Source organism: Oculina patagonica, unplaced genomic scaffold (genome assembly GCF_052425735.1).
Source record: "Oculina patagonica isolate OP01 unplaced genomic scaffold, crgOcupat unplaced213, whole genome shotgun sequence".
NCBI classification, from domain to species: Eukaryota; Metazoa; Cnidaria; class Anthozoa; order Scleractinia; family Oculinidae; genus Oculina; species Oculina patagonica.
Window position 1 is genome coordinate 1 of NW_027558052.1, and position 12,266 is coordinate 12,266.

Below are 12,266 nucleotides of genomic sequence, written 5' to 3' on the forward strand. Positions count from 1 at the left end.
ATAATGACTTAAATAAACGTACACAGACGAGACAACGAAAATTGCTTTCAAATAACTCATTTTGCGTGAACGATTTCATGAAATTCTGCGGAGAATTCTGAACAACGCAGGTAGCTTTTAATTTGCATACTATACTTAGTATATGTGACAACAAAGTACCTTTCCAAGGTATTTTGAAACAGCTATGAAAGGTCTTTCTTAATTCACTAGGGGCAACTATAAAGCAACGCAATGATAAACGCAAGAAGTTATAAAAAAAAGGCAACAAAAGTCAGCTCAAAATTAAAGCATCCTTTATTTGGCCATTTAGTAAATTATGAGAAAAGTTACCATTTCCCAACAAGGGCTATTATCATTGACACGTCCCTTGGATGAGGTAACAGACCATTGGCGATAGAGAACGCAACAACACACAATGGCTATACTGCTTCCCACATCTGTGTAGTGAATGTGATTTCTGACGCACTTATCCTTGGGCCAGCTTGCCTTTTACTTCTCCCATGAAAGAACATCTAAAGAAAACCGCTCATTTTCTTACCTTTATTTCTTCTAATAAACTGCCAGCGCCGTTATAGAACGTAACAGAGGAATTTGTTTTTCTTGACCATCTCCTTACAAAATACTGGTAAATTCATTACTGAACACAAATTGACGTGGTCAGCATTTTACACTGGCATGGATTACAGATGAAACCGAATTATTTTTACCCTTTTAAACAATTATATACCGGAGCCATTTCCGAGTATAATTTATAATCCTCCCGTCACTAATCTAACTTGAAATATATGATTGAAAATTTATCTTTACAATTGCATCACTATCTATATTGGTGACGTCATAAAGTTGAATATGCCATTCTAGGTATTTCATTTTAGAGCTATATATATCAGCTTTTTCGCTCCCGTATTCAGGGAAACCTAAATGAACGCTAATTCTAATTACCATAACTTTTTTTCCCATATAAAACTAGCTCAAATTACTCCTTTGAACCATAACTCGTAAGAGCCAAACGAGAACGCCCAATTGAGCCAAACCGGAGCAAAAATAACAGGCTCACATTTTTAGTGGGTGTCAAATGGTAAATTTGAGACTTTACAAGACGGCGAGACTAATATCTTTCCGCGAACCTGAGACCTTTTTGACCTTGCAAAAGAAATTGACTCTGAGAATGCTTCCTAGAAAAATTCGAAACGATGAGGCCCCTGAAATTCTGTGGGACGTGCATATTTTGAAGAACCATTCACCACCCCTTCTCTTGATTGGAACGTTTTCGCTCGCGCACTGCACTGTTTGACTGTGCTTCAATGACACTCGATGAGGGTTCAACTCCTTCCAATTCTCGACAGCTCTTATCCCATATTGGCCCGAGCTCTAGACTCACTTACTATTTTGTTGTTCTGAACTATTTCGTATTTGCTTTTAAAAAGCTCTGAATTAAACTGTCTCGTAAGCTCCACTTAAGCTGCTAAGCATTTGACTCGATGATTTGATGATCTTTTCTTGCTTTTGTCTTAACAATTGTTACATGATCCTATTTACTACTTATCCACTATTGTACCAAAAAATTATGATCAAACCTTTTCTTATCTTATTATCATTTTTGCCGAAATTGAAGGGGATCTGCCATAAAATTGCAAGTTAAAACTTTCTAATACAAAGTTCATGGATGTCCTCTATGAAAAAGTCTTAAACTTCCGTTTGATGATCCGGACAATACAGCAATCGTTTCCGTTTACATCTGGGTAACCCTTGTCATTGTAGCTCTCCAGGGCCGCCGTCACATCTTGCCAGCGGTCATTAAATTGTTGCAGTTCTCCTTTCACGGCTTTCTGTGACGGTCCATCAAGAATGTCACAGACATCTCCACCAAGACGATTGATGCGATCTACCTTGACTTGCATGGAAGGCTTTTCTTCTAATTTTATCTATAAAGTAAAAAGTATGTAGCATTATCTAACTCCACTTAGTCGACTACAAAGAACGCGTCGAACAAATACAAATATTCTACAATATTTGTACTCTACGAGAGCGGTTTAACGGTTTATTTGCACAGTGTCGTATTTTTATTTTCTTCTGATCGCACCATTGCGCAAAGCAAGTTTCATAGTCTTGTTTTAGAGAAAGACAAACCTTAAATATTAAACTGTGTAGTATCGCTGTGCATTTTTTGCAAAGTACTGCAAGACTCATAAAACTAAACAGCGATACGCATTGCAACAAACTGTCTAATAAGATAGATTTATTCACTGTCTTATTCTAATGATGTCAACAGCACTGAATATTCGCTTCACAAGGCCTCTAAGAGTTTACAGAAAAGAAATAAAACACATAAGTGCATTCTTTATTATTCATATTTAAACTGCGCGGTGAATCAACACGTGGTACGTACCTCGGCTCTTTTCTTGAGGTTTTCTTGTTCCTCAGAAGGCATATCTTCTTTGTATTCTTTAATTATCCCCTGGCTATCATCGATCCACTGATTGACAGAATCCATCAGGTCATACATCTCTCTCATCTTATTTTGCGCATTAATCAACTGTACAAAGTGGGAAATAATGCTTTGAAAGCCTTTCATTGTAAAATTTTAAAATACCCAGTATATTATTGCAAAGATAGACCATACCACTTTAACCTGTCATGGTTTTAAGAAACAATACGGGGATCCTCTTCTCGAAAGAGGAACCCTTTTCAGGCTGTAAGTACATAAAAGGGAAGGGATTTTACGAGTTGGAGTATACAAAAGGTAGAGTAAAATGTCATTTAGTTATTACAAATGACCTTTCAAAATAATTGTGAATAGCCGGACCCACTGAACGGTCAATTCATTTAAGTATTTACTTTTTTAAATATTTAAAGGGTTATACTAGGTCGAAAAGGGTCCTGAAAGTGTAATGGTTTGACCTCGGGGTGAAACCTCCCGGAATAAACTTTTTCGTGTACCTCTTCCCCCCGGGAGTTGTACTCACATGGGTAATCTTACTCCCGTGTAACGACACCTTTTCTTATGAACCTTGCGGTATACACTACTGATTAACAAATCAGTTATGAACCTTGCGGTATACACTACTGATTAACAAATCGCGACACATACCGTATTTTCTCGATTAAACACCGGGTACCGAATAAACGCCGGGTCTCCAAGCTGGAGTTGAAAATCGGCCTCTTAGGGATTTATATGAGGTTCAATAAGCTGTGTGTATATTAGCCAGATACATGTTTGTCAAAAATAATGAATAAAAACCTTTGCTTGATGAACATAGGGCTCATATAAACTACCGGATTCAAATAAACGCCGGGTCCAAAAGGCTTAGTTTGAAATAAACGCCGGGGGCGTTTAATCGAGAAAATACGGTACATTCACACACTTGCATTTAAGCATATGGCGGTGCATGACAATAATGACCTCACATTTCAAGTCTTCGAGCAAATTGAACTCTTTTAGTAGAACGGACTTACCCTGTCACTTTTCATCATCGATTGAAGGTTAGATCAACAAGGCAAGGTTACAACAACGCTTTATGTAAAATTGGCAAAATTTAGTATTATTTAAACACAAATTGTTCGCTCCAACCTTTTCCTTTTCATCAATGACTCGCTTGGCCACGTGGTTCCAGCAGTCGTCAAAGTCTTGTAACTGTGCTTCGATATCCTTTTTCGTTTCCTTGTCACGGCCAGACTCCTCAATAAGCTCTTCACCTAGCTTATGAAGTCTTTGCAATCTCTGCTCTTGTTCCTCGAGTTCCTTTTGAGTGGTCTGTCAGTGAAAAGACAAAGGACACTGTTAGAGGAATTATGCTGAGTAAGGACTCACACCCGAGACGTAAGTTACTTCCGAAGGTCTTGTAATTTCTTCATCATGTTTTTTTTTTTCAGTACCCTTTTTCCATTGAATGAGAGCATTCAGTTTATTTACGTTTTATTGGAATGTCATGTTTGCAGAAAGTGAGATTTTTGCATGCAAATGTGACGTAAAATCTACAGACATTGACAGACATGTAATCTGATAATAAAGACTCCTGCCCAAATATCAAAAACACACTAGAATGATTCCCACCGACTGAATATCAAGACTTTGCAATGTCTTGGTGTTGCGATCATCAGTAACGCTGAACTAAAGACATAAAAGACAACAAATAATGCATACACCAAATGACAAAATGAGACCCAAATAATAACTACGATGTACATGGCCAAGAAACAGTGCTCCCACTTTTTGCCCAGATGAAGAAGTTTAACAAGTTGTCAATTTAGAAACATTTTAGAAGCATAACCTCGAGAAGTTCCAGGCTTTCTTTGACTTGTTCTTCGTCGGCAACATCAGTGTTTGTCACTTCCTTGAGTGTTTTCTCCTTCAGTCCCAGCCAATTCAGTAAAATAAGCTCTTCATCTCGGAATTTCTGCCAGTCAATCATCGCTTTTGTCAACTTTTGATTTCGATCTTCGCTCCAATTCCATGCTCCTGCCCAGCGGCTGTTAATGTCTTTGACTTTGGCTCGGGTTTTATCATCCAATTCCGGGTCTGATAAATCAGTTGCCAGTACCGATGCTACCAAGGAAATGTCGCCAACCTCTTTCTGAAATTTCTGTGGGAAAATCGTTGATTAGACATGTCTTTATTAAACACTTTTCATTTGAAAGACAAACTTTCTGAAACTTTATTGAAGAATCGTGGAAAATCACAATAATATTCCACATAAGGCAAGGGCTTCAGTCAAATCAGTGAAACATAACACTTACATAAGCTAGATACACCTTTTAAGGGTTAAAATCACTTTCAGGGTTTGAGTTAAAAGTTAAAAAAGGCGAAGATGATATGATGTGCTTTTTTTTGCGACAAACTCGACTATTGCTGTATAATGTTTAGTTCATTACTTATCCTCGGCCTAAACTAAAATTCAACTGCCGTTTTTCAAAATCGGTAGCAAGGAATAATTGTAAGTATTATGTTCTTATAAAATACCTGGTGGCCATCCAACTGCTTCTTAACAGACTCGTAGTTAGTACCGATGTTGTTTTCTTTCTCCATCTTCCGTTCAGCCTTTGTCAACCAGTCGTTCATTCGAGACAACTGTTGCTTCAAAAGGACCGATCTTTCCAAAGCAAGCCTACGATTAAAAAAAATTACCTTTAATTCATTGTGCTTGAAGTACGCCAAGCGAATTTATTAATGGCCTTATCTGCTTATTATATCTAGTTTCAGCATGGTACTTGCTTATGAGTATCTTATGATTTATAAACGTTTACCAAACTTTCCCATTCGCTGCGTTTGACTTGAATTGTTCCTTTTCGGAGAAGTTTCACCTTCGTTTTATAATAACACTTGATAGGAGAAATGTTATTAGTTACCGTATTAACTCGAATAAGCACCGCGGCGCTTATTAAATTTTTCGCCCTTGAAGTGCGGCGCTTATTCGTGGGCGGCGCTTATTTAAAATTTAGACGCCACAAAGAATCTAATCTTTTACAGTAATTGAAAATAGCATATTTTGATTGTCAGTCTTCGTCTCTTGCTAAAAATAGAAGTAGCGCTAGCTGTCCTGGCAAAGTTCGCGGCCTTCACAACATTAATATTTTTCAAATCTATGTATTGTAAGAATGTTGGATAGAAAAACTAATAGACGAGTGATAAAACAATCACTTTGAACGCAAAACATCGCTTTTGATGAAAAGAAATGTCCAAGTTTGTTTTAGAGTTGCTTTGCAGTGCTGTTTTTAATTTAACGGACTTCCTCGAATAACCGCCGCATCGGGACTAGCGGAAAAATGCGGCGCTTATTCCAGGGCGGCACTTATTCGGCGACGGCGCTTATTCGGGGACGGCGCTTATTCGGGGACGGCGCTTATTCGAGTAAATACGGTATTTGTTTTTGTGTTACATGGAACAGATCTTGGCCATGGAACAATAAGTAATAGCAACCGAAAATCCTCTTTTTATTTCCTCTCTCGCTGAGCAGCTGTAATAATTCAACGATTTCGAAAAGTGCACAACGGAGTTTATAATGAGAAAATTTTAGGAGTAGATTATCTTGTATTAAACTTATTATTATTTAATCTATTTTTAATAAAATGATATAGGACTGGCCCGCCTGGATTAGCCACCGCTTGGTCAGTCCACTTTATATTGTTGAAAGAAAAAAAATAAAGTGTGAAGTGTAAAAGTGCGCGTACGGAACTCCTCCCACATTACACTGGGCAACATCGGTGATATTTGTCCAGTCGTTGAGGTCAATAACAGAAAGATTTTGCTGTGATAATTTACACCAAAATTTAAGACAGATAAGACGCTTACTTTTCTTGATCTCTTTGAGATTGCTCAAGAAGATTTTGCATTCTTTTGTCGACGTTATCCATTCTGTCTTGAAAGTGTTCTTCTTCTCCTTTGTCAAAGTACCCTTCGCCTATCATGGCTCTACCCTCATTTAATACCTCGTATGTACGAGACTTCAGGGGCTCCAGATCTTTACGAAACTTCTGATAATTAAACAAGAACATGAACCAACTGATTATAGTTGTAAAAACCCTGAGATAAAACTAATGGTGATCATCTTATAAGGCATGCTTACTAAATGCAACTTTGACTCCCTTTAAAGCCCCCCACTTCCCTACCTTCCTCATTCTCGTCCCCATAGCCCTTTCGTTTCTCTTAGCCGGCTTCGCACGAGAAAACGGAGGGCTCTGGGGACATAGGATTTTTGAATTAATTCGAATTTTTTTGATTGGCTGTTTGGAACAAAGAATTCCCAAACGAAAGTCGAAAACCAAACGACTGTCTTATACATTCTTTTGAAACGTCATGACTGCATACATGAAGACCGGAAGTCCTAGAATCTAGGACTGGAAATTCTGTGTCCCCAGAGCCCTTTGTTTCCTCGTGCCAAGGCCCAGCCGGCTAAGAGAAACGAAAGGGCTATGGGGACGAGAATGTACCTTCTTCGGCCTAATCTCGTTCCCAGCTCTCTTGTTTCTATAATAATAATAATAATAATAATAATAAAGACTTTATTTAAAATGAGGGTAACACTAAATAGCAAAGCTAACAAACCTGTGGCCCTCCCTAAAAATTACACTAGAATATTATAAAAACACTATATACACTATAAAATTGAATACGAATATGCATAATAGTAAACGATATATGAAGCTAAAAAGTTAGTTCTCGGCCTGCTCCTTCCTCTCCTCTCCTGCCCCTTTCCCGTTGTTAAATTCCTGTACCCAGAATTATGTGATTATTACCAGATAGACCTTCATAGCAAATCACTGACCTTTTGTTCTTCCAGCTGCTGAATTACTGTGTCCAAATCCACAGAGTCTTTGTCATCGTAGACAGGTTTGTTGTGCTCTGCATCTGACAGGCCACTTTCCACTTCATTTAAATTTTTGTTGAGTTTAGCAACCGCTTGGTCATGCTCTGATTGACTGAAAATTCAAACCAATCAAATGTCGGAGAAGATTTTAAATAATATGGTCACTTTATTGAGTTGACCTTGAGTTTACAAGTATATTTTATTTCACTTCCAGGCTCATTTTCAACTCTTAAGCGACCAGTTATATGCATTTTACCTGAAGGCTGGTTTACCACTGTCCAGCTGGTCCCAGCTATCATTTAGCGCTCCCTCCACAGCTTCCATACTGTCAATAGTGATGACCTCCTCAGTCGGAGCTATTGAAGCCGCCTGAGAGAAAAAAAAAAACAAAGTAAAAATGGCAGACGTTTTTAACTCGTGCTTTTGTTCAATCGTGCGATACTCCGTAACAGTGTAAATTCACATGGCATGGCTTCAAAACGGTAGTGCTTTTCCTCCAGTAAATGTAAATGTATATAATGTAAATGTTGTTTATATTGGTCATGCACTTAGCTTTATATCTCTTCGAGAAAGCTAGTTTACAGGTATACCACGGAAACAGAGAAAACAAAGTTATATTTTCAGTAAATGAACATAACAAGGTTAAAAATCCCAACTAACAGGAGGCAGACCAGTTGGCTATATACAAAGCGTGACTGAAGATTTGAACTTGGGACGACCAAGAACAAATCCAGCTAGTGGCAAGGTGGAGGGAACCTCCGGATTTCAACACCAGCGCTCTAAACCACTCAGCTACGTTGCCTCCAGTGTGGAAGTGTGTTACTGCCCATGCAGTTAACAGCTGGGGCAACAAACTAGCTACTTACCCGCTCTCTAGCCTTGTTTCCCTCCAGGTAATTGTACAGCTCCGTTAAGTACATTATGATCAGCTTCTTGTCGGGTTTCTCGACATCAATATCTGTGAGGTAGCAAAACGGAAGAAACTATATGGTCACTTTCCAGCATTTGTTATACATGTGTTTAAAAAAAAACTACACAGGCGCCACCCACGCAAACTAACATGTAGTTTATACGTATTAAGAGTAATATATCTCCCGGTTGCCAAACCATTCCACGGTTTCACGATTTTGCGTCAATTCTATCTTGCGATTTTAGGAGGCAATCCCATGAAACAAGACCGCATAACAGTGTACTATAATGGCCTCACTGCTTCCCGCTGATAATTATATTTCAGTCAGAGCTGGCTACCTCGCTGCTAGATGTAAAAGAGCTACTGGAGAGTTATCCCAGTTATAAGTATGCGATATCACTAAGACGGGATCGTAATCGGTAAAGTTCACGGGTTAAAACGCCGGAGGTAGCACCGTGGGGTTATAAATAGACACCATCTAATTATTTTGTATTCCAAAAAACAAACAAACAAACAGAAACAGACCTGAAGAGTCTAGATAACGAGGAACTCCAAAGTGCTTTTCGGCCATCTTAAAAGAGTTCTCCAGTCTCGCTCGAGTTGACGAGTTTTGCAAAGCATCAAAGTCAAACAACTCAGGTCTACAAAGAAGTGTCATATATTCTGTTAATTACTTCTCTATAAATATGCGTAGATATAAGCTATTGACTCCCGTATGGTTGTCAACGTTAATTTAAAAGCGTGTAAAAGTTGAATTCGGGACTCGGTAAAAGGTAAAGTCTACATACGAGCCTAGTGGCCTACTATCGGCAGGCAAGAGCTTATCCCGGTTTAAGCAGTGAAGTGATCGCGACTTGGAGTATTTCTACTCCCCCTGGATGGAACGCTAGTTCATCGCAGGGTTACCCCCAGCATTAAAGTCACCTGGGTGGAGAGAGGCACTGTGAGAGAGAAGTTTCTTGCGCTAACAGCGTATGGAATTTTAATTGCATTCGTAGTAATCAATATTAATATTATATTCTGCCAGTGATTTCGTACCTGTACGAGTGAATGAGAGCATTGAACGCCAGACCATTTCTCCAACTCGAAGAAAAATCTGAAATGGTGACATGATCTTCGTACCTGAAAACGAAAGTTTAAAACCGAACATGTAAGATCAGTAAAACAAAAAGAGAGGATAGAAAAGGCACGAGTATTAAATACCCTTTGTACCAACATAAGAAACAAATGAAGAAACCGTTTGGAAACCGCGGCAAACAATAGCGTTTACGTAATTACTTGCGAATTCTTTCAAATTTTCTTAACTGCTTAAGTAAAGGAAACAAAATACAATGATAGGTCATCACTGTGTTTACATTTATAGCCTCGTGCAAACAACTACAAGGCTTATCGCAGCAAGCGTTAGTATACTCAAAATTTTATAAAATCGCATTGTTTGCTTTCTGACCCTTTCAGTCGTTCCTTGCACCAATCAAGGAGTTTCTTCTCGACGTTAAATGATTTGGCCGTCTCCTCTGTTACTGTTTCTTGCATAACCTCTTGGACCTATAATAAAGCGAAAACATTTTCCTTTTTATGAGAGTTTATAAAATGTCCGAGTAATTGCGCGCGCTGTGATTGGTCAGTTCGACTCAATAAAGCACGCTGCATACGTCACGCGCGTGCTTTATCGAGTTATAATGCACGCTGCTTACGTCACGAGTTTTAGCGCGCTCAATTTATTTAACATTTCATAAAAGAAATAAAAAAACTTTCTCCTCGTGCATTGTTGAGTAATATAAGCACTTGGAAATTTATAAGAACACTCTCGTGTTCTTATAAATTTCCGCGTGCTTATATTACTCAACAATGCACTCGGGTGCGTTTTTTATTCCTTTAATAAATGATGTCACTCTTTCGTATCTGTGTACCTTATGTCTCCAGTACAATTGGTTTAAAAACTAAATAAACGCAATGTGCTCATTGTACCACTCAGGATGCTTGTCACGAGAACTGATTACTTTTTTCACCTCGAGTTCATATAGCTTTATCACTGCACAGCTGTTTGCCAGCGTAATACCCAATTTTCTTTGTGACAGTCGAACCTTGTGACAGTCAAACGTAGTCATATTCATCGTAAAATTAGTCAATACGTAGAGGTAACATTTAGGGTTACTATACTATTATTACCAAAGCTTGATATCAGCAATTCGCCACTCGCATCTTGAAGTATATGTAACAATAAGAAACACAAATAACTTGCTTTCTATATATATGATGAGATACACTTATTACCTTTAACAACAGAAGTTGACTCTAATGCAATATCTAAACCTGTCGAAATTTTACACGTAATGCTACCCACTTGGAATCGGAGAATAATGCTCCACATGAGTCCAAGGATTGCACGTGGTTTTCCATCGACAATGTCGAATCCATTGATGCCCACCAGTTTTACCTTAAACATAATTGTAATATTTGTTTTTGTTGGGTTTGATACAATACGGTACTATAGCACGGTGTACAAGAATGTAATGCCAAACCAATACAACTGAAAACGCATGCATTATATTACTTAAAATTAATTCTTCTCCGATATGGTCATAGACTTCTTTGTCATATTTTGGTTAAAGAAATGCGATGGGAGTTAAAGCAGCGCGTACTTAGCTTGATTATTTTCTTTAGTCTTCCTCTACCGACGCTTGAATCCCTAGAGCGACGCACCTAAGAGTGTCTTAAATGTTCTTGTTCCCGCTATAAGAATGCTTCATACTTGTGCATCGCAGGTTATCTCCAAGTATTTGGTGCGGTTGCTCTAACAAATTCCCGTTATATTTATTCTAACATAGCCATTTCGACAATAACACACCCAAAGATATTTCACAAAGGCTTGGACCCCGGTGAAGCACTTGGCATGAAATCCAGCACTCTATTAATTAAAAAACGGCCAACGCCCCTTCTTTACCCCTTTCGCCCATGAGGAACGATCTAAATTATGTAATGCAGTCATTTTTCCAATGCGCAAGTACTTATTATAAGAAAAGCTTGACAAAAACTGTGAAATTCTACACCACCTAAGGGACGAAATTAAAGGTAAGAACAACATCGATGATTTGGTACCTTCTGTTTTTCAAGCAATTCCATTGCATGTTCGACATTGTTCAGCTTATGGACACGCATGTTTCCTTTCTCCTTTTTCTGAAACGAGACAACAGCAAAAAGGGGCATTATATAACACAAGAGGTCAAGCCTACTTTCGTGCCAAGTACAGAGTCAGACGGGATCTAAACTACGTTTCTGTGCATAGCATGAAGAAATACGTTATTTCTCCTGGACGGGATAAGGCAAGTCTACCTCTTTCTGTCCTAACAACTTGCTTGAGAGTGGAGCTGTGAAAGTAAAGTGCTTTGTTCACGAAAAAAGACCAAACTGACCATTTGGCCAACACGTTTACTTGAAGGCGAAACAAAGTACTAGTATGGCGGTTCGACTGGCTGCAGGAGGTCAAAACCAAAGTGGACGAAAGTACCGTTCGTCCAACAAAAAGGAAAAATAGGTCACCAAGGGTGACATGAGTCTAATGCCGTATGGCATAGTGATACAGATTGCGCGGTTTTCGTAAGCCGGTTAAAATTGGTTAGAGGTTTGTGTTCGGGAGTTTAATTTAAAATGCTTATAGCAAGCTAGGGGCATCGTGGATGATTATGGATGAAAACGAAACAGTCATAAATGTTATATGCTTCACAAAATTTAAAGTATGAACAGGAGTTGATGTTACTTCTTCCGTATTGTCCGTAAAAGCAGAAACGATTAAACATTTGGACAAGATTGCGTGACGATTTACAAAAAGCATGTTCATTACAACAAGGGTTGAAGAACTTCACATCGTTTTCTTTCAGATTTTTCACCATTTTGATGATGACTCTTGAAACAGATTTTGCAATAAAAGCACTTGAAATAGTGACTGTTACTCCATTGTACTGTAAGCACTTAGTGACAGATTTTCCTAAAAACGGGTGTAAATGCTCACGTCAATATAATGATGACCTTTGAACGCTGGAAACTAGGCAATT

General features: G+C 38.5%; 1 protein-coding gene across 1 annotated transcript; it reads right to left on the reverse strand.

Annotated features, from left to right (window-relative positions):
• Positions 1 to 276: 276 nt before the first annotated feature.
• LOC144640244 (utrophin-like) lies at positions 277 to 11,386 on the reverse strand. The gene is made up of 14 exons (XM_078499442.1): positions 11,314 to 11,386; positions 10,559 to 10,651; positions 9,662 to 9,759; positions 9,253 to 9,336; positions 8,740 to 8,855; positions 8,171 to 8,262; positions 7,561 to 7,673; positions 7,263 to 7,416; positions 6,290 to 6,471; positions 4,961 to 5,105; positions 4,272 to 4,583; positions 3,572 to 3,754; positions 2,390 to 2,536; positions 277 to 1,925 (listed from the first exon to the last, which is right to left on the reverse strand). The coding sequence occupies exons 1-14, from the start codon at positions 11,371 to 11,373 to the stop codon at positions 1,674 to 1,676; spliced, it is 2,031 nt and encodes a 676-aa protein (XP_078355568.1). The 5' UTR covers positions 11,374 to 11,386; the 3' UTR covers positions 277 to 1,673.
• Positions 11,387 to 12,266: the final 880 nt, after the last annotated feature.